The 27900-nt window shown below is 34.4% G+C and overlaps 3 protein-coding genes and 1 pseudogene across 5 annotated transcripts; 3 read left to right on the forward strand and 1 right to left on the reverse strand.

Annotated features, from left to right (window-relative positions):
• The first annotated feature begins 1277 nt into the window (after window positions 1-1277).
• On the forward strand, window positions 1278-2709 carry LOC110732249 (annotated as a pseudogene).
• Window positions 2710-3611: 902 nt separating this feature from the next.
• LOC110732748 lies at window positions 3612-6333 on the forward strand. Its single transcript, XM_021912738.1, has 5 exons — window positions 3612-4038; window positions 4138-4323; window positions 4418-4492; window positions 4600-4746; window positions 4842-6333. Exons 1-5 carry the CDS (start codon window positions 4036-4038, stop codon window positions 5208-5210), a joined length of 780 nt encoding a protein of 259 aa, XP_021768430.1. The 5' UTR covers window positions 3612-4035; the 3' UTR covers window positions 5211-6333.
• A 190-nt stretch (window positions 6334-6523) lies between these two features.
• Window positions 6524-10058, reverse strand: LOC110732747 (flavin-containing monooxygenase FMO GS-OX-like 4). The gene is made up of 8 exons (XM_021912737.1): window positions 9672-10058; window positions 8818-9081; window positions 8653-8723; window positions 8086-8238; window positions 7878-7960; window positions 7622-7757; window positions 7340-7513; window positions 6524-6914 (listed from the first exon to the last, which is right to left on the reverse strand). Exons 1-8 carry the CDS (start codon window positions 10000-10002, stop codon window positions 6696-6698), a joined length of 1431 nt encoding a protein of 476 aa, XP_021768429.1. The 5' UTR covers window positions 10003-10058; the 3' UTR covers window positions 6524-6695.
• Window positions 10059-16690: 6632 nt separating this feature from the next.
• LOC110732749 lies at window positions 16691-22530 on the forward strand. Of its 3 annotated transcripts, none has more exons than XM_021912739.1 (5): window positions 16691-17187; window positions 19244-19417; window positions 19769-19891; window positions 20154-20691; window positions 20846-22530. In XM_021912739.1, the coding sequence occupies exons 2-5, from the start codon at window positions 19307-19309 to the stop codon at window positions 22108-22110; spliced, it is 2037 nt and encodes a 678-aa protein (XP_021768431.1). In that variant the 5' UTR covers window positions 16691-17187; window positions 19244-19306; the 3' UTR covers window positions 22111-22530. The 3 variants fall into 3 exon arrangements, with proteins under 3 accessions (XP_021768431.1, XP_021768432.1, XP_021768433.1); XM_021912740.1 differs by having other exon boundaries at window positions 20226-20691; XM_021912741.1 differs by lacking the exon at window positions 16691-17187 and having other exon boundaries at window positions 19335-19417; window positions 19795-19891.
• The last annotated feature ends 5370 nt before the right edge of the window (window positions 22531-27900 follow it).

The following is a 27900-nucleotide window of genomic DNA, read 5'->3' on the forward strand; positions in this document are numbered from 1 at the left end:
GTATTAGATTAATTGATATAACCATATATCCCTACCTTTTAAAAAGTTTGAAATGACTCTTATGAATAGTGTTTGGACAATTAGACCCTCTAAAATATCTATTTACTTATTTATCCTCAATAATGTTAATTGTTTTCTTTTTGACTCTTAAGAATAATGTACAGACATTCATATCCCTAAAAATGTATGTTTACATTTTATCCTTATTAATGCTATCAATAACAGAAAGAACTCTCAAGATATGACTAATTATGACTCGCAAGCGCAATTACGTTAGCTACTCTAGTGACTAAAAAAGTTCATGCTCAAGTGATAAAACTTTGACCTAAATATGCCATCAATTGGCCTTGCTATCAATAATTTGGAGTAGGAGTAATATAAATTCTTGAATTCCTATAACTTTTTTAAATCAATTATCCAGATCCTCATCGAAAGTCACGATTTGAAGACGTATTGATGACTTGATTCAGTGAATAATATTATCTATATTTAGTAAGTGGGTCATGTTAGTCATTTATGGTTAACAATGCATTGAAGACGTCAAGACGTATTGATTCATTGATTAAGCCTCCTTCAGCAAGATTTGCATGAATAGTACTATATTATTTACATGAAGCCAACCACATGAATCATATTACGGAATTTTTCAACGATATTAGGTGTTATAAAATAAAAGAGGAAAAAAAATTTCTTTGATTAGTGATTAAATGCGTTGGGCTTTGCAGATAGCTGTACGTTGATTTGACATCATTAGCATAATTCAGCCATTACAGTACAGTACTAACAGTAATGTATACTAGGCTACTAGCGTGGATATGAGTCTATAATTAAGCATTTTTTATTGATCTTGTGCAACAACATACAACCAATGAATTAAAGTGTAACGAAAAAACAAAGTTTCTTTCTCCGAATTTAGTTGTCATATCAATAGTTCAAAATCCAATTTTGGTCCCGAATAATAAAAGAGGTAAGTATATAGTAGTGACTACTCTATTATTTTATCAAAAATCAATAATAACATAGTTTCAACTTTTACTTTTTTAAAAAACAAAGAAACTTGTATGTGAAACATATATTTTCATCCTTAATTGGGTCTAGACGTCATGGTTTTATGATTTACAATTACAAGTCACAATCCCAATCAAATTTATATATTTGTTTATGGATCTTGTAAATCTTGGTAGGTTTAGAGTTGTATAACAAATTAATAAGAAATTCGTCTATTATTGAAGACAAATTAGAAAATAATACATAATTTTATAAGCTTCAATGGGTCACCAATATAATCTTCTTTATATAGGCAATATAGCCAATACAGGGTAATAACATACAACAATCCTCTATTTCTCTCTACAACTCAAAATCTGTTTGTGTTTATTTCCTTTTTTTTTTTTTTCTCACATATTCGATCATCAAATATGGGAGTGTTAGGGAAGATGGAAGTTGAAGTTGATATCAAGTCATCAGGAGATGTGTTTCATGAATTATTTGGTAACAAACCTCATCATATCTCCAACATCACTCCTCATAAAATTCATAGCTGCGACGTGCATGAAGGAGAATTTGGCAAGCCTAACTCTGTCATTTTCTGAAATTACTCCGTTGGTAATATATAATTGCAAACTTTATGCTTCACAATTATTTAACTATAACTCCCCTCAATTATTTAACTATAACTCCCCTCTTTATAAATACGTAGTATTTTTTTTAACATATATTTGCTAAACTTTGTTCATCAATAATTACGGAATAGATGTTGAAAAGTAATAATTACATACAGAGTAGTATATATACTCGTATTATTATATCCTCATATAACAAAAGTACTAACTTTTAGGTCTTTAACTGAAAAAAGAAACACCAAACCCGAGTTCAACAACTAGACTTATACAGAGTAACTTTATACGTATATGTCCCATACAATCTCAAATCTTTGACACCAACAATTGACATATATTCGAGCTTACATACACTACCAATGACTATTTATTGGACATTGTGGATTACCACGGATTCTTTACATATCGACCTCCACTTGACTAGTTTCTACCTATGTTTTTACTTTTGCCACTTGTAAGTTTGTATTCTAATAAAAAAAAATTATTTCTTCTTTACTTATTTCTTGTTCGATCAGTAATTATAAGGAATGGCGGTGACGAATAACAAACTTTAATATTTGTGAATTTAGAGTGTATATAACATCTTTAATTTATATCATGTTTGAAATGTGTTTGCTTTTGCATTATTGCAGATGGGGAAAAATGTGAGGCCAAAGTGATAGTTGAAGCTATAGATGAGAAGAACAAGTTAGTGAGATTCAAAATAATTGAAGGTTCACTTTTAAAAGAGTACAAAAGTTTCGTAGCAACCCTCGAGGTGGTGCACAGGGGTGCAATCACTGCAGTTAAGTGGGCTGTTGATTTTGAGAAGTTTGAAGACTTTGGGCCTTACCCTGTTAAACTGATGGACTTCATTATTGGAATGACAAGAGATATTGAGGCCCATCACTTGAAAGAATGATGAATGTTGAGTTTTTAAAGGAAACTTCTTTGATTTATGTTCCTACAAATGTGTATTTCTGTTATTTGCTATTGTGTGCATGTTATCATTTATTTGCTAAGTTTCGTTTTGGAGTGTGTACGCTATTGTATCATAAGATTCATAACATTAATAAAAGAGTTGAATTGTGAATAATTATATTGTTTGGAAGTTGGCTCTAATGTTTGATAAGGTTTGTTTAGTATTCCGATCACCTTTTATGACATCAAGGTTACGAGTTCGATTCCAAAAAAAAAAAGTGATAGCCCTGACAGGCTGAGGACCTCACTTTACAGGCCCAACTTTTATGGGCTACGTGAGTTTTTTTATGGACTTTAGGCCCTCTCAACTAAGCATATACTACTATACCAGTATAAAATGTTGCATGCTATATCCAATCAGATTTCAATATGCCTATTTCTGGCATTTGGTCTCAATCAAAAGTTAACAATGTGAAGAATTGTACCTCACTAGAAAGATTAACATGACAATATGTTTGTAGTCTTATATACTCAGTAGCTTAATCATATATCCAATTTGTTCATGGTAGATTCTGGTTTTAAAGAACAATCATCCTCCATAAGACCATAAATCAATACCCAATATAGCTAAACATTATATAACGACGATAGATAACTTGTTTGATTCAATAATGCTACAAATGTAATACAATTATTATACTCGTAGTACTCTATTTTGTTTGTGCCTCCAAATTTATCAAATTTCTTATCAAAATTCCTTGTTAAGACGAGTAGCATATTTAAAAGCTAGAAATGCCCAAAATTATTGAACATGTGGTAAAACAAAAAGGTTAACCAATAGGTGCTTGAATTAGCTGATAATCAAGTTGTTTCATCTTAATCAACTGATCGATTTCAAAACTTATTAATGTAACATCACAGGTTGAGAATGCTTTTCAACCAACTAAAATATTAATAGGAGATTCAATTTCGAATTAGTTACAATCTAATAGACTCCAGATTATCAGATATAATTTTTACAAAAACCTTTCACGTTGAGTGATGCAAAAACTTTCGAAAATGCTTTTTTTACACACACACACCCAAAAAAAAAAAAAAAAAAAAAAAAAAAAAAAAAAAAAAAAAAACTTTCGGAAATGTGTTAGGATAAAATTAAGTCCGTACTAGAAGAAGATAAATACAGTTAAAAAAAACAATAAAAGAAGATGAGTCATCAAAAGTAAAATGAAAAGCCAAAGAATAGTGGCAATTTGGCAAAATACAGTAATAATCCCTGCATTGCAGTTGGCAGAGGAACCCCGTTAGTGCACTACTGCAGCTCCTGCCAACAAGAGAGAAATAAGGAGAGAGAAAATCACAAAATCTCCTTATAATACGACAATTCCTTTTCGTACACTGCTCTCTGCTCACTCACTCTACTCACTCTTATACTCTCTCCCACAATCAAACACACTCCCCATTTCTGATTTGATTTCTATTTCTCTCTCCTAATACTCTGTTTTTCTATTTCTAAATTATGGTGGGTCTTTCTTTCTTTAATTATTCAATTTTACTTTGTTTGTTTGTTGGTTTATGATTTAAGTACTGGATTAAATACTTATTTGTTGAATTTAATCAGGTGGGTCTTCGTTCAATTCCGACATGGTTGGATGCTCTGCTTCATGAGAAATTCTTTGAGCCTTGTTTGCTTCATTCCGATTCTTCTTCTGATAAGAAATCTGAGAAAAACCTTTTCTGCTTTGATTGCTGCTCTAGTCTCTGTCCTAAATGCCTCTTTCGCCACCGCAAACATGTCCTTCTTCAGGTTCTTCTTATCAAAAACATCTCCTTTTTTTTTCATTGAATTTCCTTCTTTTAAATTAAAATTGTTGATTTAAAAAAAAAAAAATGATTTATAGGCAAGACGATACGTTTACAATGATGTTCTTAAACTGTCTGATGCTGAAAAACTCATGGATTGCTCTGGTATTCAAGTAAGTCTTTTCATTTTTCCCAGAAATAAAAACTAATTCATTTTTTCAAATTATGAACCTGATTCAATTTGTTTTTTCTGGGATTGAATTGAATCATCAAAATGAAGGGATACATAACAAACAGTGCAAAAGTGGTATTTTTAAGACAAAGGCCAAAATCTCGATTCAACAGAAGCCCAAGTACTGGAAATTGCTGCTTCACCTGCAATCGCTCTTTACAAGAACCTTTCCTTTTCTGCTGTCTCTCTTGCAAGGTATTTCAATTTCACTTTCTTTTCTCCTGATTTTTAATTTTGATATTTTTTGTTTTTCAATTATATTAATTTTTGGTTTGTTGAAATTATTAAAGGTGGAGCATATAATCTCAACACAAGGGAGCTTAAGAATCAACGTATCAGACCACAAAATGTTGGGATTTTCCGACATTGACGAGTTTCAAGTAGTAACACCAGACTCAGTCCTTGACTCGTCCGGTTCAATTCCAACTTCATCAGGTTCAACTTCAAGCAATGACCTTCGGACCGCTCTACTTTGCACAGCATCTACAGAAATTGTCAGGAAAAGGCGCAGTAATCTAAGTGGTGTAGCTCGGCCCGGTTCGAACCGCCCTTCTTCTGTTGATTCAGCGTGTCGTCGATTAGCTGAACCGGCTGAACATAATCACAATTCTCTGAACCGGAGGAAAAAAGGGGTCCCGAACCGGTCTCCTCTCTGCTGAAAGAAAGTGAAGTTTCTGAACACAATCCCATAAAAAATGAAAAAGAAATTTGTGAAGAGGAAAATTATTGGTTGGTTTTTCAGTAAAGGGTTTTACTATTTTTAGGTAGAGGGAAGTAAATTTTTGTTACTTTCCCAATTTTGTAGATGAGGTTAAAAAATATTTACTGATTTGGGCACCTATATGAGGTAAAAAAAAAAAAAAAAATTGATTTAGTAGGGTTGCTAATTTGGATAGGTATAGTAATTTCCACAAGATACTTGGATAGAAAATTAACTCAATCTTTAATTTTGGAGGGTTATACCTTTAACATATGGTATGTTAAATTATTAGTGGTTGAACTATAATCTTTAGTAATGTTACTATTTTGGATTATTCTTGTTACTGCATTAATGTTTTTTTTTTTTACCATATTAATTGTTTGTTTCTTTGATTTTAGAATGGTTTCTTTTTTATGTCTACTAGTATGGGGATCAATTTTACTATGGTTTCTTTATTTAGCTTATGAATCTAGGGAGCATGCTATTTCTCATCCATTGTGATGTTTAAGTGAAGTTATATGCATACACTTGGAGGATTTTGTACCTCGTTTTGGAACCATCACCTTTCTCGATATTTTAACTTTTCTTCTCAAAACGTGATCAATACATTTTCTAATTCACAGCATTAGTCATTTTAGCTTTTATGAGTACACGAAATGATGGAATATTATAATGTGATTTTTAACGTTAGTATGGGTGTTGTAATGACTTTTAAGAGAGTTTTCGCATTACACATCTCTATCCGTAAGACGGTTGAGTAATACTATTGTATTAAAATCATTCAATTGTAGACTCTTGACTCTCTCAGAAAATGAAAATGCAACATTTATTGAGAAAAAAAAATTGCAACTTTAAAAAATTAATAACGATAGCTTTAGAATATGTGATAAGTGAAGGGTCCACAACCTTACTTCGCAATGGACCCAGTGTCCCTAACCCAAGACCCAACAAAACAGAAAAGAAAAGAAAAAAAAGGAAAAAATGATTGATACTAGTCGTACTAAATAGCTGGGTTAGGCCAGTACTCAGTACTTGAGTAGGGACTGGACAGAAAAAAAAGCCCAAGACCCCAAATTGTGGGCCTAGTTGGATCACAGCATCTATAAGTGGGGCCTTTAAAAGCCTCCTACCAAAAAGCAGATTTATACGTGAACTTGATTTGAATTGATATTGTTTTCAGAATTTGGTTTGTTTTACTGCCTTCAATTACTCCATTACAAATAACATTAATGAAATGGAGCACATAGCCACATATGCTAACAAACTCAGCTATTGCAGAAAAATGCAAAAAACATTTTATTATCTATGCAAGTATGGAAAATTTATATTCATACTGGTACGTACTAAGTATATGTTTTGATGCCAATGCTGGTTATTTTTTCTCAAGGGAAGACGTGTGTGACTTAAACCATCTTGAGTCAATAATCCTGTACCAAAGTTTGAATCAAAGTGCCGAAGAGGCAATCACAGTACTGCTTTCGACAGGGAAGTATTGCTTAAAATCTTCATAGGCTTGCAATTTCCAGTCTTCATCATCCCATTCATCACGGTATGTCTCTGGTTTAGCTCTCTTGCGGAGGCTAGCTGCACGATACATTCCCTTTCTCCATTCCTCGATGAGAGGGCTAGCAGTCTCCGTAGCAAGCCAATCATCATAATCAAACTGCCAGGATTTTAGTCAGTCAGATATGCAGCATCTTCTAGGGATGAGGTATTTAGAAATTCCATATCAAAATCAAGTAATTGTCCATGCAAATATTATTTGCTGTTGACTAGTATCTGAACGGATCATGAAGATGAATGAAGGAAAAAGAGGGAAAGGGCGACGACAACCAAGGAAAGAGGAGTTTGAAACATATAAGCACAGGGGACAAAATCTATTGGACTAAGACATGCAAAAGAGACTTCTGCAAGCCTCGATTCCCATTAGCTGACTTCAAATTAAATACTACGTAAACAAAAGAGAAATTCACAAGATCAATAGTTTGCAAACACAGTAGCATAGCATTATATTTTTAGTGCGTCTGCGACTATGAGCAAGCATTCATAAGTTAATTATGGAAATTGTTCTTATTGAGCAAAATTTACCTGATGATCACCAATGTTATGAGTATAATGCTTTGAAACTCCTGCAGCTTCCAATTTTGAGTAGTAAGATTCTATATCTTCCATCATCTTCTCTTCTGACGGGAGGGATATCCGACCTGATAAAGCACCTGCTATCCACCTACTTTGAAGTTCACAGAGAATAAAAGGGATAACCTGTCGCCAATATTCAGAAATTTTTACTAAGTTGGTCCAACCATCTGGCAATGAGACCATGATCTCCCAAGAGACACAAAACAAAACAATACCAGGAGAAATTCTTACCTTCCATGGGAGGCCAACAAAAGAGATCCCTGGGGCTAATGCAGGTGGAAATACATGCTTGTACAGTGGTCCCACGCGATTATCATCGACATTTACAGCACCAATGTTATGAAGAAAAGGGAAATGATACTTGTAGCTGAAAGAATGTTGCAGATAAATTACTATATAGTGATATTCTGCAGCTTGTTGCTTAAATTTTTATTTTTGTTAAAAAAAACAAATAAGTAGTCAGAGAATCTAGAGAGTTTCGAAATACCCCGTGCAGTGGAGAATGACTTGTGCAAGCACCGCACTTCCATCTTGAAATGTGACTCTACCATCTTCATGGGCTCTTTCTATCTGCATTATTGTTTCTGTTAGAAAGGCAGGCTATCAGCTAATCCCCTTCAGCAGGGACAAACAATGCCATCGACATACTTTCCAATGATGGCCATCTATTTCTTACCCTAGGTAAGTGCTTTTACCATTGGATGGAGCCACAAGTTATCATAACCAGGCTGCTTTCCGAAACTTCCTTCTGGTTTTGATCTAGATACTACATGGACTTCTTTGGCAAATTTAGCAAGGTCCCTGCATATATCGACAGCACTTGCAGAACTCCCTATCAGGACTATAACCTGGTAAAAGCAGAATCAGATTGCCAAAATCAGAATTATTAGCAAAGCAAGCTACTCCAACAAAGGGGGGAAAGGAGGGGCCCAATATGCTTTTCTTTCTTCCTACTGATACAAAAGTTCACCACGCTTCGATCACAATAGCAAGGAACACTGGCGTTCCCAAACAGGAAGCCAAGTTCAGACAGCATGTAAATCAGCTCAACAACCTCTCTATCGTCTATGGAAGAACATACATCAGGACATCAGATGAGCTTAAATTACAAGTATAAAGCATGACAGAGTTCATTGCAAAGAATGCTGCTAGGAATTTTATTGAATAATAAAAAAGACTTCATATGCATAAACACTATCACCCCATAGATTTCAAGGTACAAAGAGAACAAAACCAAAGAAAATAGAAAACAGGGCACATACTTGGTCCCGATAGGACTCAGGAAGACGATAATTGTGGCTATGTATTTGCTTCTCTGGCCATTGCTCAATGCCTGCAAGATATGAATCATATGAATATATACAATGAAAAAACTATCAAGATCTTTAATATAAAAAGGGAGCCAACAATAGCATTTAATAAAGTACCTGGAATTTCAGCAATCCGTGGTTCAGTATAATGTCCGTTGCAAACAACCACAGCATCATAAGTTTCATCAAATTCACTACCATCATTTCCAACTTGCATCCTAGATTTCACCTTCCAATTACCTTCAGTCTCCAAACCAACATGACACACCTCTGTCTGATAACGAACCAGCTCGTGTAACCTAAACTCATTAGCAAAGTCCTCTAAATATCTCAACACCTCCTGATGACCTGGAAACCTCCGTGAATCTCTGTCCGCCTTTCCTGAAAGAAGACCAGCATAACCCATCAACAATATGTCTAAATGGACAACTCCCCAGATCTAGTAATTATTGAACATACTCCATATCTCTTAAAGCCTATTTCAACATCATATACTCCGTAATACACTCCTGATATATAGTTTGCACAAAGTTCATTTAATCACCACGCAATAGCTGGTTTTGGGAAGGTGCATTTGCAGGCAACTGATAGAATTATCACACATCACATAAAGACTGTATTTGACTTGGACAAAAACCTTTTCCCAAAAGTATTTTATGGACATTAGAATTGATCAATGCTCACAAATATATCAAAGATTTGACTTTAAAAGATGTAAAATTAACTATAGTAGGCTAACTGAAACTAAAATAAGTATTCGATAATGAGTTGTATTCTTCTGGGTGCAAGCATTTTGCAGCTGAGTGCATCATTAAATTGGGGTTAAACAATGCCCAAGTTAGAAAAACACAACCTAATTACCAATTTAAAACAAAAAAAAACATATCATTAATACCAATAATCAAATTCAAGCCTTTGCATCATTAGATCAAATCAAAATAATTAATTGTATCAGAGAGAAAGAGAGTTACCAGAAGCAACAAAGGGGAAATCACGAAAACCCATAACTTCTCTAGGAAGATTAGTGCGGAGAGAACTGTAGAGGCTAGAATGAACGATTTTGCGAGTTGGGTCGAGTCCAAGTGGGTCAGACTCAACCTCCGGCGAGTAGACCCATGTCCCACCCAACTGGGGCCCACGCTCGAACACGACCACCTTATGACCTTCTCTTCGAAGCTCTCGAGCCGCCACTAAGCCGGCTGCGCCGCCGCCAACTACGGCGACTTTCTTGGGTGTCAGTTGAATTGGCGTCATTGGGATCGTAGAGCCTTGGTGAAATGATACACTGTTTAATTTTATCATCGTAATCAAGGAGTACAAGGATAAAATACCTTTATTTTGTGGTTGTCATATTATTAATTTCTCTCAAAATAACTTAGTCCACCAAATTAAAATGACATTTTTTACCCATTCTTATCCAACACGAAATTTGTTTGTACGCTAAAAAAAATTTGGATAGAATATTGTTTTGTTTTGGAGTACAAAAAATTATAGCATTAGATTCTTGTTTACTAATTTTATAGATTACTAATTTACTTCCTCCGTTTTAATAATAATTCATCCAAAAGCACATTTACATGTTAAATATATATAATTATAATGGGTAAAAAAATTTAAAAGTTGATATTGTAAAAGTATTTTATGAGACGAATCTAACAAGATCCTACCTGACTATATTTTACTTAACATATGAATCATATTATGTGATCAAACAAGAATAATGAATAGTGCAAAAGTCCGATTGTTGCAATATTTTGAGAACGGATGAAGTATTAAAAATAACTTAAATCAATAGATCCAATAGGCAACTCTTAATCTCTTACGAAGTATTATTTATCAAATTATCAACCTTAATTCTCTACTCATCATATTTGCTTCATTTGTTTATTTTTTGTAATTTCTACGTATATTTTTTTACTCAACATAGTTTGTCAAGTTACAGATTATGAGTAACAAAAATTAAAATAAATGTTAAGAAAAATGATAGATTAACCCTAAGAGAAAAGGCTAAGCATTAATTACACCAATTTTAAAAGAAGTATGTATACTTATATATAGTCCTAAAAGAATTGCATATTATACTCGTAATTACGTAGTAAAATTAAGTATTAAACATAAATTACAATTTCAGTTTATGTATATATGATTGGAGTAATACTTATATGGCGTAGTTTATTTAGTTTGTACTTTTAATGAGGGGGAAAAAAAAAATTGAACTATGGTACTAGCAATCTATCATAATTTGATGATAGCCGTGATAAGTGCTACATACATGATACATAAGCATGATTAGGGACCAATAGTCCAAGAAATTATGTATCAATGTATGGAGTATTATATAAAATCGATCCCCAATTCCCTAAGATCAACTGGTGTCCACGTTCTTGCACTATTCTCAGAAGTCCTGAATAATCTAACTGGATACTCTACTTAGCTTAAAATGGAGTAATATATTTGATAAATTGGCAGTAATCTATTTTGGAGTTTGAACTTTGGACACCCCCATCCATGTACTACGAGTAGCTTCTTGATTAACCCAAAAACTAGGGAGCATTTATCCGGAAAACATGCTCCTTCGGAAATGTAATAATCCTAATAAGTGATACCTAGGGAGTAATAGTATGAGGTTTTCAACTCCTAAGTGATAAGAGTACAAAGTATTTTTTTTTTTTTGGAAAAGTGCTACGTACATTGTTGATTATTTGAAGGTTAATACTTCTATATACTTCACTTTTTTTCTTTTTTTTTTTTTTTTGAAGGCAAATATACTTCACTTTTAGTTGCAAGGATTTGTAACAGTTTGACTAAATTGTGAGAGCTACTCTATATTTAGTCAACTCTTGCAATTATAAGTTCAAGGCATATTGATTTTATGTCCTGGCCTCGGTGGCAAGGGGTTTGGCGGCCGGAATGGGCTGGCTGGTGGCAGCAGGTTTTTTTTTTAATTATTATTTGTTATTTTTTGGTTTTTTTTTATTTGATAATTAATTAAATATTTATGCTAAAATTAAATAATTTAGAAGGGAACCAATCACAAGCTGCCACGTGGCATTATTAGCCTTAATGACTAACGGTGTTAACGTCCGTTGGTCATTAATGATATGTTGTGACATTTACCAAAAACTCAGTGATATTTGGTGTATTAGAAAATTTTGTGTGGTATATGGTGAATTTTGGAAAAACTCAGTGGTATTTCATGAAAAATCCGTTGATTTTATGTACGTATCACATTTTTGGATTAGTTTGTTTCTAAACTCCTCATTATGTTTACAGTTGATGATTGAAGAAGCTAAATAACATAAAAGACGAAATGTTTAGATACCAAGTAAGTTAGCTCTAAATATCGATATAACACTTCTTCCTTTTTTTACTTGCAATACAACATTATGACACGCATAAACGCATTGTTGAGCACTTTAGCCTATGAACAGAAGTGTTGTCCTACATTGTTGAGTCTATGAACAAACCCACATATGAGTGGTGGAATTATCATCCCATGTTAAACGGATATAACAATAAAGGGAAGCTAAGTATTGGGATGTGTATTCCCCATTAAACAAAAAAAAAATGTCCAATTTATATAAGGAAATTAAATGATTTAATTATAATGAAATCAAATCGTTTGCAGCGGAATGAAAAGAGTATTACGTTACATTCAAGTCTATATTTCAGTATAAAAAAATCCTCCAACATAATTGGGTTGTGTCAATTCAGATCTAATTTCCAATATATAAAATGGCACCATGCTTTATGGGAAAGATACCTGATAAATTTCAAAGGATTAATTCTCAGGTCTCAGGTAGCCAAATGCCGGCCTTCTTTCTTTCCTCTAAGTACAACTATACAGCTATAATAATATGATCAATATCATATTATCTGGATATTAATAATGGATTTGTCGTGTTAAGTCAGCTACGCTACCCTTTTTTTTTTCTCATCTTTTGGCTGAATTATTATTCGCTAATGGTACTTGGGTGTGGACCAATTAAGATGAAGAAGTAATTAGTTTAATTAACATAATCTAACAACAATAATCCACTCATTTCCTAAATAGTTGGGATATCTCCTTTGTTAACTTTTGTTCCCTGTCCATATTTTTGGTCATTATTTGTCTATCTCACTCATACTAATCATCATGTTCTTGCTTTGATTATCGTAATTTCAGGTTTGGATTAATTTGAGTGTTGCATGAAATGATGATAGAAAAAAGTATCCAATTTATTAATTAGAAGATCATAATCTAGCATTCTAGCAAGTGGCAACCATTTGGGTTAGTTGGTCCAGATAGAAAAATAACAAAATTATAGAGTAGCTTTATAATCGGTGTTTGATTGCATAAGTGGAGAGTATCATGTTTTTATTTATTTACATGAAGTCAGATTTGAATTAGGGTATGAAAATCATGCATATAGTCTGTGATTGGTAATAATACTAATAATTAACATTATGCTAGTTTTTATGTTGGCTCTTTGGGGAGGGGAGAGGTGAGACGTGATATTTAGTGAATGTGCACAGCATGTAAGGGCACAAGCTGGCTGGCGTTCAACATGTGGTTTTCCAGAGAACAAGTTGCCTTATCGAGTAATATTTCATTTAGAGAACAAGTAGCAAGCTACCACGGAGTATAAGTCTATACCTACACAAAGATCAGACTTTGAATGATCTACTCTTCGCTTTATTACCTTATGTCATTAGTTATTCCCATTTATTAACATACTTATTATTTCTGAAAGGTTTTTTGTACGTATACAATTTTCACTATCTAGAACTATAACTAAAAATCCTTGAATTACGGTATAGCCTAATTAAATAATAAGAACTTTATGGATTTTCTATTCCATCTTAATTGTAGATATACTTTCTCAATTCTTTTTAATTTGTAACTCTTGAATTTCACTTGCGCTTACTAATGCATAATTTCAAATGTTGCTATTTAAGAGAATGAATGAATTGAAGTATTTGCTTCTCTCAAAATGTCTATTAGATTGTTAGAGCGTTAAAGCTTAATATGCTAATATATACCTATATTCGTGTGATAATTAAATTAGGTCTTGAGCAACATTAAGATAGGATCAGATACTCGAGTAGTATAATTTGGAAATTGAGAAAAATAAATCATCAATCGATAACCACCTTGAATTTGATCATTTTACTAATCAACCAATACATTACTCACTAAATGCTATAGATGGAGTAAATAAAAGGAAATAAGATCTACGAATTGAGCTACATCATAATACAAATTAAGCTAAATTTACCAATTAAGTTCCAAGGTTAGAATCATCAATCTCATACTCACACTCACACTCATTTATTTTCCACATCCACACTCCCAAAAAGTGTCTACTTTACTAACTCGAGTTGAACGAATCTTAATGAGATTTTATGTTGGCAAAGCCTTCATATTTATTTACCAAAAAAAAAAAAAAACCTTAATCATGACCTAACTTGTACCCTTTTAGATGAAACAAAAGCTATTACTTTTTCATGATGCTAATACTCATCACCTTAAAGTCCTTAATTGAAAAGCTTTAGTGGGGTCCATTCTCGCAAACCTTTCAACTTTACTCCTCTAACGATACTAAATAAAAAGGATTTATTTTAGTTATGCAATAATCATGAAAGTTAAGGGTATAGACACGCAAGACTCTACCATATCAAGTGAGCATAAATAAAGTAAGGGGTATCCAATAGATATAAGTCATATAACTATTGACGTTCTGTGCCCTAAATATGCAAATAACGGGATCACATGTTTTGATTATGGGTAGTTTTTATCGGAGTAACATATGAATTACTTGGCCATAAATAATTTGAAACATATTTATAGGGAAATCTCTAAAAGATAAAAAAAAAATATAAATAAAAATGAGAGCTAATATTTTCTACGGAGTACATACTATTTGCTAAGTTTCATAACATTTATTTGTGTTTTCAAATATTAATTAGTTATAAATTACAAATTGTAAGAGCTGAGATTGTGTCCTATTATTCCGATGTCAACTATCTTAAAATAAATTGAGTATACAAGTTTTTGTTCTTTAGAAAAAAAAAAAAAATGAATTTGATGTTGTAGGTACGGGGGCCAATGCCTCTTGAACATGATTTTGATGTTTTAGTAGGTACGTTGCAAATTTGATAGTCGATCAACTTCTTACTTTAATAGCCCATGTATATTATTATACCATGGAAAGGGATAGAAGATGGCCGGCCTGGTGGAAGCTGTCACCATCTTAATTGTAACAAGTATCACTCCTCCATCATAACCTTATACAGTTATAAGGAATACCAAATACGTACTACTAAAGTATAACTACTTGTATTTAAATAATAGATTAATTCATCAATTTTAATAGACTAATCCAATAGCCTTTTACACCATAACATTATAATTTGTACGTAATATTTTTAATTTAGATGTATCTTATGAGTTTTGAAAAATTACACATGACCATTCTACTATAGTTACGTGTTATATCAAAAAGACATTTGTTAACTTTACATACAAAATAATAATTTAAAATACCCTTGAAGTGAGTCATAATAGAATTTTCACATTGTAAGAGAGAGGAATTACAGCAACCTTATAAGAGTGTGATACCAAAGATATATTGTGAGGGGTAAATTAAGAGAGGAAATTGCGGAATTCAGTTTAGTAAAATTCTATCCCATTAGTGTAATTCTATATGAGTCAAAGTCAGATACTCAGATTATCTAATATTGGCAAATTTTGGATGTAAATCTAGCTATTAATAATTCAGGTAATTAAACATTTTCTCAAAAGAGTGGAGTATAAAAACACGTTAAATTAAGGAAACAGAACTTCTAAACAAATACAAATCGGGTAATTATACGAGTCCCTATATTTTTGTCTCAATTGATTTTTCACGATTTCCAAGATGCGTTTTAAAATGTATATATCTCCATTTTCATATTGTGTAAAAATAATAAAAAAAATTATCACAATTTTTTGTATGCGTCTGCTGTACTGTGCGACAGGGGTTACTCAAGTTACTTGGTCAGGGATTATTCGACTTTCTCGGTCAAGGGTTACTCGAGTTGTCGGGGTTACTCAAGTTATTCAGTCAGTGGTTACTCCTAACCGAGTAACCCCTCAAGTAACCCCTGACCGAGTAACCCCTCGAGTAATCCATGACCAAACCCCTCGATTAACTCCTGATCAAGTAACCCCTGACTGAACCCTCAAGTAACCCCTGACCAAGTAACCCCTCAAGTAATCCATGACCAAACCCCTCGATTAGCTCCTGACCAAGTAACTCTTCAAGTAATCCCTGACTGAACCCTCAAGTAACCCTTGACCGAATAACCTCTAACCGAACTCCTTAAATAACCCCTGACCAAATTACCCGAGTAACTCCTGACCGAACACCTTAAATAACTCCTAATCGAGTAACCCTTGACCAAGTAATATAGTAACCCATGACTGAGTAACCCCTAACCGAGTAATTCGAGTAACCCTTGACCGAGTAACTTGAATAATCCCTGACCGAGTAACTCCTCAAGTAACCCTTGATCGAGTGAACCCCTCGAGTAACCCCTGTGTGAACCCCTGAGTGAAAAACTCGGGTAACCCCTAACAAAATAACTCGGGTAACACGGTGTGACCTGCTGCACTAAAAAATTGTTAAAACTTTATATTAATAAAATATACAATGAAACAAATCAATAAAAATCCCACATGATTATACTATTTCTTATAGATTTATGGAAATTTATGGTAAATTTTTTAAAATTGACCCAAATATTAGTTATAAGAAAAAAAAAAAAAAAAAAAAAAAAGACGAAGAGAGTATGAAATCAGAAAATATCACGAGAAAGCGTAGATATAAATACTCCTAATAAAAGGTCCATAATAGCGTGGTTTATAGCATTGAAAGTGTCCCAACAAATTCTGACTGGCCTTGTTTTTGCAACAGAAATCTCAAAGTGCAGATGAAAAAAAAAGAAAAAAAAAAAAAAAAAAGGGGGGGGGGGGGGGGGGGCTACTGCCTACTTCTCGTAGGAGTGTATTTGCGTAGTTCGATAATGAGAAAATAGGAGTTGAGGAGGAGGAGGAGAGAGAAAGGGGAATCCCAACGACTGATGAATGAGGAGAAAGAGTGAATGAGACATTTACTTATTTTTTTTCCCCCTTCTTTCTCTCTCTAATCTCCCACACTAAAGAAACTTACCCGATTTTTATGCTTCCACTTTTTTATTTTTCTCTCTCCTCAACCTCAACTACATTTTACTTGATTATTTCTTTCATCTTCTTCAATTTTTTCATTCCCAACAGAATTCTTTCTTTGTTTCTTCTTTTCAGGGTATACATGGAAGATTATACCACTGTATAAATTATTTATTCGATAATAATATTAAATTATATTGCTACGTTTTTGGAAGCATTCAACATCAACAACATTGTTTGGTTACTTGTGACCTCTACATACTTTTCTTCTTCCTTTCGTACATCTTTCTCAGATCCTGGTACTCTTTCTCTCTCTTAAATATCTTCTGCCTTACCATCCATTTTTATTTACTCATATTATTTTTTATTATATGCTACTCCGTATTATTATACTGTATGCAACTTTTTTTTTTATTTTTTTATTTTAGGAAGTCGAATTTTTACTATATGGTTTTATACGAGTAGTTATATTATTCTCATGTTTTTTTTTTTGGGATGGTTACATTGTTGCTGGGTTTCTCGATTTGATTTTGTTTACGTTCCTCCGTTTTCTAACTGTTACATATATTGAGATATATCATTGTGATTATGATAGTTATTATGTACAGTCTCTTTAATATAATTGCTGTTTTACCTACAATTACTCAATTATTTGTATGTGTTTGGGGTTTTTTTTCATGATTCTATATGAATGTTGGGTTTTAATTTTGATAATTTTCTGGGTTTATCTTATTTGGAATAATTAATCATAGGACCCACGAATTTATTATGTTATAATCATGTACGGAGTAATTGGAATTGAAATGTAATCCTTAAAAGTGTGGAACATAATAGAGTTCGTGGATCGTTGTAGTTCTGTTGCTTCAATTGCTTTCATCAGGTTAATTATGGGTGAAATTTTGATCTTTGAGATGAAAATGTGATAATGTGATATGAAACAGTTAATTATACGAAGGGACAGAGTTTTTACTGAATTGTTAACTTACTGGATATTTCCATTGAAATGGTTATGGAGTAGTTCATGATTGAGGTGTTTTAGTATTATACTTCCTTTGTTTCTTATACTTGCAACACGCTTTTCTCGCACATTATTTGAGAAAGTGATTAGAAGAGGTAAATGGACGGATTTAGGTATTAAATTCATACCGTAACTTAACACTTTCTACTTATCAATGGTAAAAAATTCAATTAATTTGTCCGTTTCCATAGTCTAATATCTTTCTTAAAGTGCATGTCAAAATGATGTGTTGCAATAAGTAAAAACTGAGGTTGTATAACTTTTGCATTTTACTTGTTTTGTTCCTTGATGGTTTTGGGATGGGACCTCATCGTAGTAGAGGTATTGCTTGGATGTTGGATCAATAAATGTGGAACCAGGATCAGTTGTGTATGGGTTTATGAATAAGTGTACATGCCATCTTTAATCAACAGAGTTGTACACTTTTTATATAATATGAACTGTTTAATGTTTATTAGAATCATATCATGTTTGAGTGAATGATAGCTACTGTTTTTGTGGCCACAATATGGCTTGATCACATTCCGTCATTTGGACTCCGTTTGTTTTGATGGAAAACATTTTTCATGGAAAGTCATAATCATTTTCTAATTAAATAATTTTCCATTGAAAGCATGATTGTGAAAATGATTTTCCCTTGCTTCTTTGACTATAGGAAAACTCATGGATAATAAGAATGGAATTAAAAGGGTGGGGAAGGATAGAGAAGTATAAAGGAAAATGTGGCATACCTTCTTTGTAGGAAAATGCTTTCCTTCTCTAAAGGAAAATGGAGAGTTGAGGGAAAAATCTCAAAATCATTCCAAGAAAATGTTTTCCACCAAAACAAATGTAGCCTTGGTCTAGCTTGCTCCGACTCACTATTTTTTGTTACTTGACTACCTATGGGGGGAATCCCTGTAACAAACGATGCCTTTAGCCCTTTAGAAACTGATCCATATTGTGTAAGTCCTTGAATTCCTGTAACAAACACTGCCGTTAGCCCTTTAGAAACTGATTGGTATTATATAAGTCCTTTCAGTTTTGATAGCGTGTTACGATTGTGCCTTTACTTGATGTACATCAAATGTATCGATGCTATTGGCTGTTACACGCTCTTCAACTCCTTATTTTCGGAAAATATCAGCTGGAAAGCTTTGGCCATTGCAATTAATACATGAACCTTTGACCCTGGTCTCATCTGATCCTATCTATATCATTATTGGCAGTAGATCACGGGACACTAAATGCATGTCTTGCCTCTATTTTATAGTTTATATACCCAATTGGTAGTGCAGCCTTTTTACATTTCTCTCAACATGCCGATTTCTTCTTCTGAAAGGTTAAAAGATGTGCAGGAATGGGGGATTGTGAAATCAAGTCCAGGAGTGGTCTCTTCCTCTAATGTCTGCGAGGGTAAAATGCTTGACCAAGGTGATCTTGATCTATATTCTGTTCACAACTCCAGAGATTCATTAAAAGAGACATTAAAGCAGACAATGCTTGATCAAGAGTTTGCTTTTAGGAGGCAGGTATTAATTTTTTATTTAATTCTCACAAAAATGGTTGATTATGATGCTTTCCTTAGTTATATATGCTCAACTTCTGACAGCCAGCGATATTCTTGTAGATTCATAAGTCCATAACTATACCAAGAAAAAATTTCATTTGATTTTCAATTTTTTTTTTTGGCAATTCTAGGTTATTTGTCGCAGACTCTGGATGTCTTTTATATCCTGTGCTTTTGTATTTAATTTTCAATATTTTTTTGGCAATTCAAGGTTATTTGTTGCAGAATCTGGATGTCCTTTACATCCTGTGTTTTTGTGCAGATATGAGAATTCACTCAACTTTTAAATTATTTTACATGATTTTGTCTTCAGGTCACTGAACTTCATGAACTTTACAGAGTACAAGTAGCTAGGATGGAAGAATTAAAACAGAAGAGTTTATATAATTACAATATGCGCGAAGGAGGCTTGAACAATGATTTAAGATGTTCAATGGTGAGTTTAAGCTATCTTATACGGAGTATACAATATCCCTTCACGTAAATAATGGCAGTGCCACTTTTATCTTTTCTGCTTTGCTACTTTGTTTCTGTTGTTGAGGTAGTGTGGATTGGGATGGGAGGTTTTTTCTGGGTTATCCTAATGTGATGTCATCTTGCTGCAGTAATATTTGTGAATAGTTGAACATGTAACAATTTCATACTGGAATTCCCTTGTTTCTTGCTAGTATATGACAGTGAAACTAATGTTTTTTCAGGCTGAATACATGCAATTTTCAAACTTCAATATGTCTTATGAGTTACAGCAAAAACCTCCTGTGACTATGCAGAAACATCTTGATCTCCAGCTTTCAGCCGATGAATTTATTGGCCAAGATGATTCCTCTGGAAATGGTGTAGTGACTAAGAATTCTTCCTGGGATGAAGTAGATTTTGATCCAGGTCATCTAAATCTATCTTTGAGCATTGGACCTAATGCTAGCAAGAAGAGTGGAGAACTCAGATCTTGGAAGGGAAAAAAAACCTGTTCATCTTCAATTGACATCATTGATCTCGAAGATGAAAATTTTAGCCTTTCAAATTCTGAAGCATATATTAGGCTTACTTCTGGATCTGCTGCTCCAAAAAATTGCTCCAGAGACGACCAAAAGTCAGATAGCTTTTTGAATAGTAGCAAGCTGAAGCCAGAAAGCCTTTCACAAAGTGCCATCAAGGATGGCCCTTATGGAACCCCACTGCATAGATCTCCTGTAGATGCTGGTTTAAGCTGTCAGACACAATCACTATGTGATTCAGGTATACCTTAGAGTTACAATACTTGCCCATACCACTATTCCTACTTCCTAGTTTATTGACAGTTTATTTTGCATCTGGGAACATTTTATAATCTTTTTGTGTGGAAATTGCTTAATGATCAGAGTTCAATTTGCTCATGTCATCATGTGTGCAGGAACAAATGGGCACCACAAAAAATCCTTGCTTGCTAATCTTTTGAACAAGAATAAAAGGGCACCTACTTGTAAAATAAATAATAGCTTGGACCTCAATACAGTTCAGCTTGAAGACCAATCATATTTCTCAAATAATCATTCAGTGGTGGTCAATTCATCAATAACTAGCTCATCATCTGTGTTAGATAAGGTTTATCCCAAGTCCAATGTAGCTTCTTTTGTCAGCCCCAATTTTTGGAAAGAAGCAAATGTGAACTCGTTCGTGGAAATGCGTGGAAATCATCGACAAATAGATGTAAATAACAAAGGCAGTGATGGAGAACAATGCAGTAAGGATGGGGAGTGTAGAGAAGGTAATGAACTTAACATCAGTGTTGTAGATCTTGATTCTGAGTCCTCTGAGGAGCTTTGTAGTAGCAGATCTGACCCAAAAATATCAAGCGTGGGGTCATCATCAAAGATTTCAAATGGTCTTTCATGTGAGATGGACATGGTTGATGCAGTTGGAGCAGAAGCAAACTTAGAGAAGGGTGCGGAACCCCTTGAACAGCTTAGTTGCTGCAAGCTATCTAATTCTTCTGATTCAGAAGGCCTGATAGATCATCATTCGAGCAGCATAAAGACCATGCAATCTGGTATTCGATGTGATGATGTTAACTTTGCTACGTCTGATGGAGAAAGACTTAACATCGGTCCGTTAGTCACTCAGTCAGGAGAGCAAGACCTACGATCTTCTGATAGCTCTGAATCGAATGTTCAGTGCATTATTAGGAGCAAATCAGAGGTTGATGGAACCATTCAAGCAGCGGCTGAACTACTTTTACAAATGTCTTTGAAAACAGGAACCTTATGTGAAGGTAAATCAGTGAAAACGCCTTTGAAGAAGTTCCAAAATGAAGAAAATGACCAGCCTCAGTGTTCTTCAGAATCTTACGAGGCGATGGTACTGAAGGCAGAAGAGATCAGCACTGCTGATTATTGTGTTACCTCAACCGCGTTTCTGGTAGATGAATCAGAGAACAAGGATGTCAGGTGTAAGCTAAAAAGGGGAACTCGGATGAAAGATTTTCAGAAAGATATACTCCCTGGCCTATCTACTTTATCAAGGCAAGAGATCCGAGAAGACATCAATCTTTTGGAAGGTGTTATAAGATCACGGGAATACAAAAAGATGAGGGCAAAGATGGGTGACGACGGAGGAAGTGACTGGTGTAGGACAACAAGGAGCAAGAGGTCAAGAGTCAGAAGAAGGTATTATGCATGAAGTGAGAAACTGTAAGTTATCAGGGCTGATCTCTTATGTGCAGGTTCTGATTATAGATACAGAGCTTATATTTAGGTCAAGTGGATGTCACAATAATTATCCATTTTGAAGGCTTTAACTCATTTATATAAGGTGCTGTAGTGAAGTTTATGTGTGGCTTAGCAAAGTTTCTGTAGAGATATGTCAAATAGGGTTTAGATGGAATGCTGGGTAAATTTTTACCATTGTTATACTGATTGACATGAAAATTTTAGTTCATTGTATGCTGTTGAGAATGATGGTCCTTGAATGTCTCAGATAATATCGATAGACCTGCACAGCAGTGTTTCGAAAGAACATTCTTGGAAAATGGCGTGCATTGTGTAAGTAAACAATGATTGAATATTTCTAATCTTCTTTCAGATCAGTATAGTTAATCTATTATTTGAACTTTTCTTTCTGTGTCTAGTACTTGAATATAATATTCTACGGTTGAACATGGGTACAGATACTTGAAGCTTCATTTGAACCCAAGTGTGTACATTTTTTTGAATTAATGGCGACACTTGGACAATATCCATCTTAAACACGAGTGATTTAAGTACATGGATTGTTAACCCGTAATTTTTTAAATTGGAGAAAAATACATTACAAATCTTCTGTTTTGGATTTGTAAGATATTTTCAAAGTTAAGTGTGGGCAACAGGCAACAACCCTTGAGATTCTTCCTTACAACAGAGACCTCTGCTGAGTGGGAGCATCGTTTGACTACTTGAGCAAAGATAACGTTACGACGTGATAACTTGTTAATCCCATCTGGCTATATGTCTAATTTACTCCATATGAACCTTGATGACTATCATATTAATGATTAAATGAATTATGTTTATGACTTTTATTCTATCAAATATAAACTATTGTAGTAATGATTCTCCATTAAGTTGGATAGTCAAACTCTAATTTCTATCAAAAAAAAAGCAACAACTTAACAAGCTTTCTTGATCAACCAACTAAAACTGTAGAAAGAAATTTCTGCAATTTCTTCAAGTGCTTTTAAACAATGCATGCTGCTTCAAATGCATGTGATTTTAGCACAGCAGTCTATAGCATTAGTGATTTGCAAGTCAACGAAGCGGCTCAAACAGGATTAAGATATGCCCACCAATATATCAGCTCAATTTCTGATCAGAACAACCTGTTAAATAGTAGCATCATCGAACAGTCGAGCCTAATTGCCAATGAAGCGATCAAGGAGTTCAAGAAACTCCTCTCTCTCCTGGAGGATTCAACATCAACAACAACAAAACCTTTTAGGAGGGTTAAGCAGGGTCCTCTGCCTAAAAACATGGGGATAAACCCGAAACATATGGTTGATCTTTCGATTAACAACTCTTACAAGTTGGCATCTTCTACTCGCGTTCCTAATAAAGAATTCAACTTTATAAGCGCAAAAATTGATGTGATCAATCGGTCATATTCCAATCCCATGTTGTGCATGGAAGGATCAACCACAAGCAGCAGCAGGCAGATTCTCATGCAAAATTCAATGTCAGGGATTTTGAGTTTCAGTGAGGATGCTAGCACTAAATGTGCTTCCACTAGCAAGACTTGCCATTGCTCCAAAAAAAGGTACATTTTGATTTTCCCCAATTATTTTGCCTGCATATGTGTTAAAAATTATTGTGGATAATGGTATGAAGGATTTATCAGAAACAACCTCTCTGAAATTCTGATTCTCCAGGAAGCGAAGGGAAAAGCGAAAAGTAAGAGTTCCAGCCATCAGTGACAAAATAGCTGATATACCACCAGATGAGTACTGCTGGAGAAAGTATGGGCAGAAACCCATCAAAGGCTCTCCTCATCCAAGGTAAAAAGTCTTACATACTAGTCTACGGTGACACGTTTATTTTAGGATGAATATTGTCTCATTTTTAAAACTAGTAGTGTTATATGATTTGTCTCTGAAAGATGCCTCTGTATACTGTATAGGTCTTTAGGAATATACAAGTACATTGTTATGTTAGTAATTACGTGATGTGTTCATTATTTTCGGACAGAGGAAGCATACGACTTGGGGTAATATGACGTTTGATCTTTGTGTGTTCTGTAGGAGTTACTACAAATGCAGCACTTGCAAGGGATGCCCTGCTAGGAAACAGGTAGAAAGATGTTTGCAAGATTCAAGCATGTTGATTGTGACTTATGAAGGGGAGCATGTTCACTCCACATTCACATTTCCATATTCCACCATTACATTTTGAATGAGTTTCAGGAACATCCTCATTAGTAGGTCCGGAATCCACACTTATGAATTAAAAGGCTGTATGATCAACTTTGCGCGCATATGCAAGGTCCAACAGAATGGAAGGAGGAACTAATGTTTTCGCTCCCTAAATTGGCTTTCACACTTTTTTGTTTATCAGATCAAAATACAATTAGAGATCAAATTGTTAGCTACATTCACTTCATTGCTTCAGTGCATATGTGCTGGTGTTGTATTCAGTCGTTGATCCTTTTGTCAAAAAATAATCTTTGTGATATTAGTTCAACCTCTAAAATACCTTTATTACATTGTTTGTCAAAGCAGTATGTTGAGTTTATAGGTAGAGAAACTTGTTTATCAATCTAGTCAGCATGCTTAATGTACACACGCCCTCGGTATTACTGTATTAGTCACCAGACTAATACCTCATTGGTAGTTAGCACCCAAAATTGAATGCTCAAATGGAATTTTTGAACATTTTAATCTTGGTTATTAATCATCATGGCATGAATCCTAATTATAGAAGCACAAACTAGCAAGTTGTGAGATTTTTGTAGCTTGGATGACGGACCCATCTATTGTCTTTAGTAACAAGTATTAACATTTTTATATAAAACTTGCAAGTTGAAGAAGAGAACCTGTAAGATGTGTCCGTCAGATCATTATTATGTAGTAATTCAAAATGTGGCTATAGTATAAAAAGAGATATAAGGATGGAGTATATACAATCGCCAAGTTTTTGCCCCATAGCAGAAAGTATCACCAATTCTTTTAAAAGAAAATAAATACAAAACAATTATTTGAGTAGCATTTAAGGATTATACCATAACCATTCTCTCTTTAATAAATTTACTTGTATTTGATACTTAAAAAGGGTGTATTATTTACTTTATGAGTTTGTAGCAACCTTTGGGCCGGCAGTTGTTAAAAGCCAGATGTGGGCCACTAATGAGTAGATGACATTTGAGCCTACCTTGTAAAGTTTTTAATGGGCCAATATGACATGATTAGTTTAAATCGCTAAAACACTGACAAAACGTTGATTGAGTGAACTACTCCTTAAATCTTTTGAACTTCAGTTTGATGTGAAATAACTCATACAAGTACTAATACTATCAATAATTGCGTCACTAAACACTTTTGATTTTGCACCAGAAAAAAATCAGGAATACCTCAAGATTCTCATTTTAAAAAATTATTGTGATTATGATTTTCGATTGAAGTATATGTCACTAATAATGACTGCGAAGTAATTAATTGGCTATGTCCTGAACAAATGCATGAAATTGAAGAAGGTATACAATAAACACAAGTTTTTATATGTGGTTGTTCACACGGTGTGGCCATCATGGGGGTTACTTTTTTAGTGTTATAGGGGCCAGGTTACTCGGTTAGTGTTACAGTGGTTACTTCGTCATTGTATAATGATTACTTAGGGTTACTCGATCAGTATTATAGGGTTTACCTTTTCTTTTATAAGCAGCCACTTCCCCAACCGCACACAAAACACTCTGTATTTAAAATTACTCACATGTTCCTCTGTACATCCTTATTTGCAAGGACATTCATCCTGGTCAAATTATCTCCAAAGATAGTCCAACTTGGATGCAAATGTCAAAAAAATAAAATAAATGGCATCTAATAATGCACATTGCAACTAAATATTTAAAAGGGTATTTTGATTTTTACCACCTTCAAATAACCAAATAATTGAATTTACCACCTCCAAAAAAAAAAGATTTACTTTACCACCTCATAAAAAAATTAAACATCAGTTTTACCACCAATCACCTCCAACTAACGGATTCCGTCCAAAAATCCGTTAGTGGGGCCTACCTTGCACACGTGTCGCCATATTATTGGTTAAGTTTTAAAAAAATAAATAAAAAAAACAAAATAAAAAATAAAAAATCCCCATCAAGCAACCGATGGTTGCTGCCACCGTCGGGACCCCTACCGCCGGACCGGCTACAACCAGCCCCACCACCTAACCGTTACAACCAGCCCCCACCACCTAACCGCTACCAGCCACCGTCGGGACCCACAACCACCACACCGATTTCGACCTCAAAACCCTAGCCACCACCTAACAGCTACGACCAACCCCACCACCTAACCGCTACCACCGCACCGCACACCACAGCCGCGCCGATTTCGACCCCCTTTCCACCAATTTCCGACCTCAAAACCCTAGTCAACACCTAATAGCTACGACCAACCCACCACCTAACCGCTACCACCGCACCGCACACCACAGCCGCGCCGATTTCGACCCCCTTTCCACCAATTTCCGACCTCAAAACCCTAGTCAACACCTAATAGCTACGACCAACCCACCACCTAATCGCTACCACCGCACCGCACACCAAAGCCGCACCGATTTCTACCCCTTTCCACCAATTTCCGACCTCAAAACCCTAGCCACCACCTAACAGCTACGACCAACCCCACCACCATCCAAACCCAGACCAGAAACAACCGCCACCCAGACGCGAAACCACCCCGACTCAAAACCACCACCACCCACCAGAAACCACGCCAGCCAGACGCGAAACCATCGCGACTCGAAACCACCACCACCCAGACGCGAAACCCACACGAAATTCCGACCAACCGAGGTAGTTGATTTCGTTGCTGGTTGGTTGACATGGAAGATCGGGGAAGATGAAGAAGAAACGTCAAAAATGTGGGCCCTACTAACGGATTCATGGACGAAATCTGGTAGTTGGTGGTAAAATCGATTTTTTGGAAATTTTGGTGGTGGTAAAGTAAATCTTTTTTTTTTGAAGGTGGTAAATTCAATTATTTGGTTATTTGAAGGTGGTAAAAATCAAAATACCCTATTTAAAAAGTAAAGACACAAAATTGTTTTGCTATGTTACCATAATTAAAAGGTCCAAATTATATGATTTTGCTTCGGGACCAATGGTAGTGGAGAAGCAATAGATGACTATGATTTGGTTGAAATTAGAAACAAAAGCATAATGTTAAATTCTTTTGCTTTTTAGCGTCTAGAGATTATAATAAATCAATAGAGTACTTTGTCATGAAATACATCTTAAATTCAAAAGATCTAATTATCATCAGTTAGAATTTACTCAATCGTGTGTAGTATAGTGCTGATTTTAATAACAGGAAACATTTTATGATTAAAGACAAATAGGCTTACATATATGATGACATTCACTTTAAAACAAATACAAAAGTACACCGGTTTAATTTAATGTAGGAAATAGTGTTGATGTGCATAAAAAATTTAAAAAAAAAAAAAAAACAAAAAAAGTGGATAATTTAAGAATAAAGAGTGTAAAATGATGGATAGGTGTAAAAAATGTGGATAATTATGGAGTATTCATTATTAACACCTGGAACAGTTGGAACAACCAAGAAGAAGAGGACTTCCCATCCATATCAAAGCCGATCATTCCTTCTTATAAGAATTGCAAATTAGTCAAAACCTACTAATTAGTAATTAATACCAACAATGAATCTATGAGTTAATTATGTGAGTAGAAATGTAAAATATCAAATTATATGGCAATTTGAAA

The sequence above is a fragment of the Chenopodium quinoa genome, unplaced genomic scaffold (genome assembly GCF_001683475.1).
Source record: "Chenopodium quinoa cultivar QQ74 unplaced genomic scaffold, ASM168347v1, whole genome shotgun sequence".
NCBI lineage: Eukaryota > Viridiplantae > Streptophyta > Magnoliopsida > Caryophyllales > Amaranthaceae > Chenopodium > Chenopodium quinoa.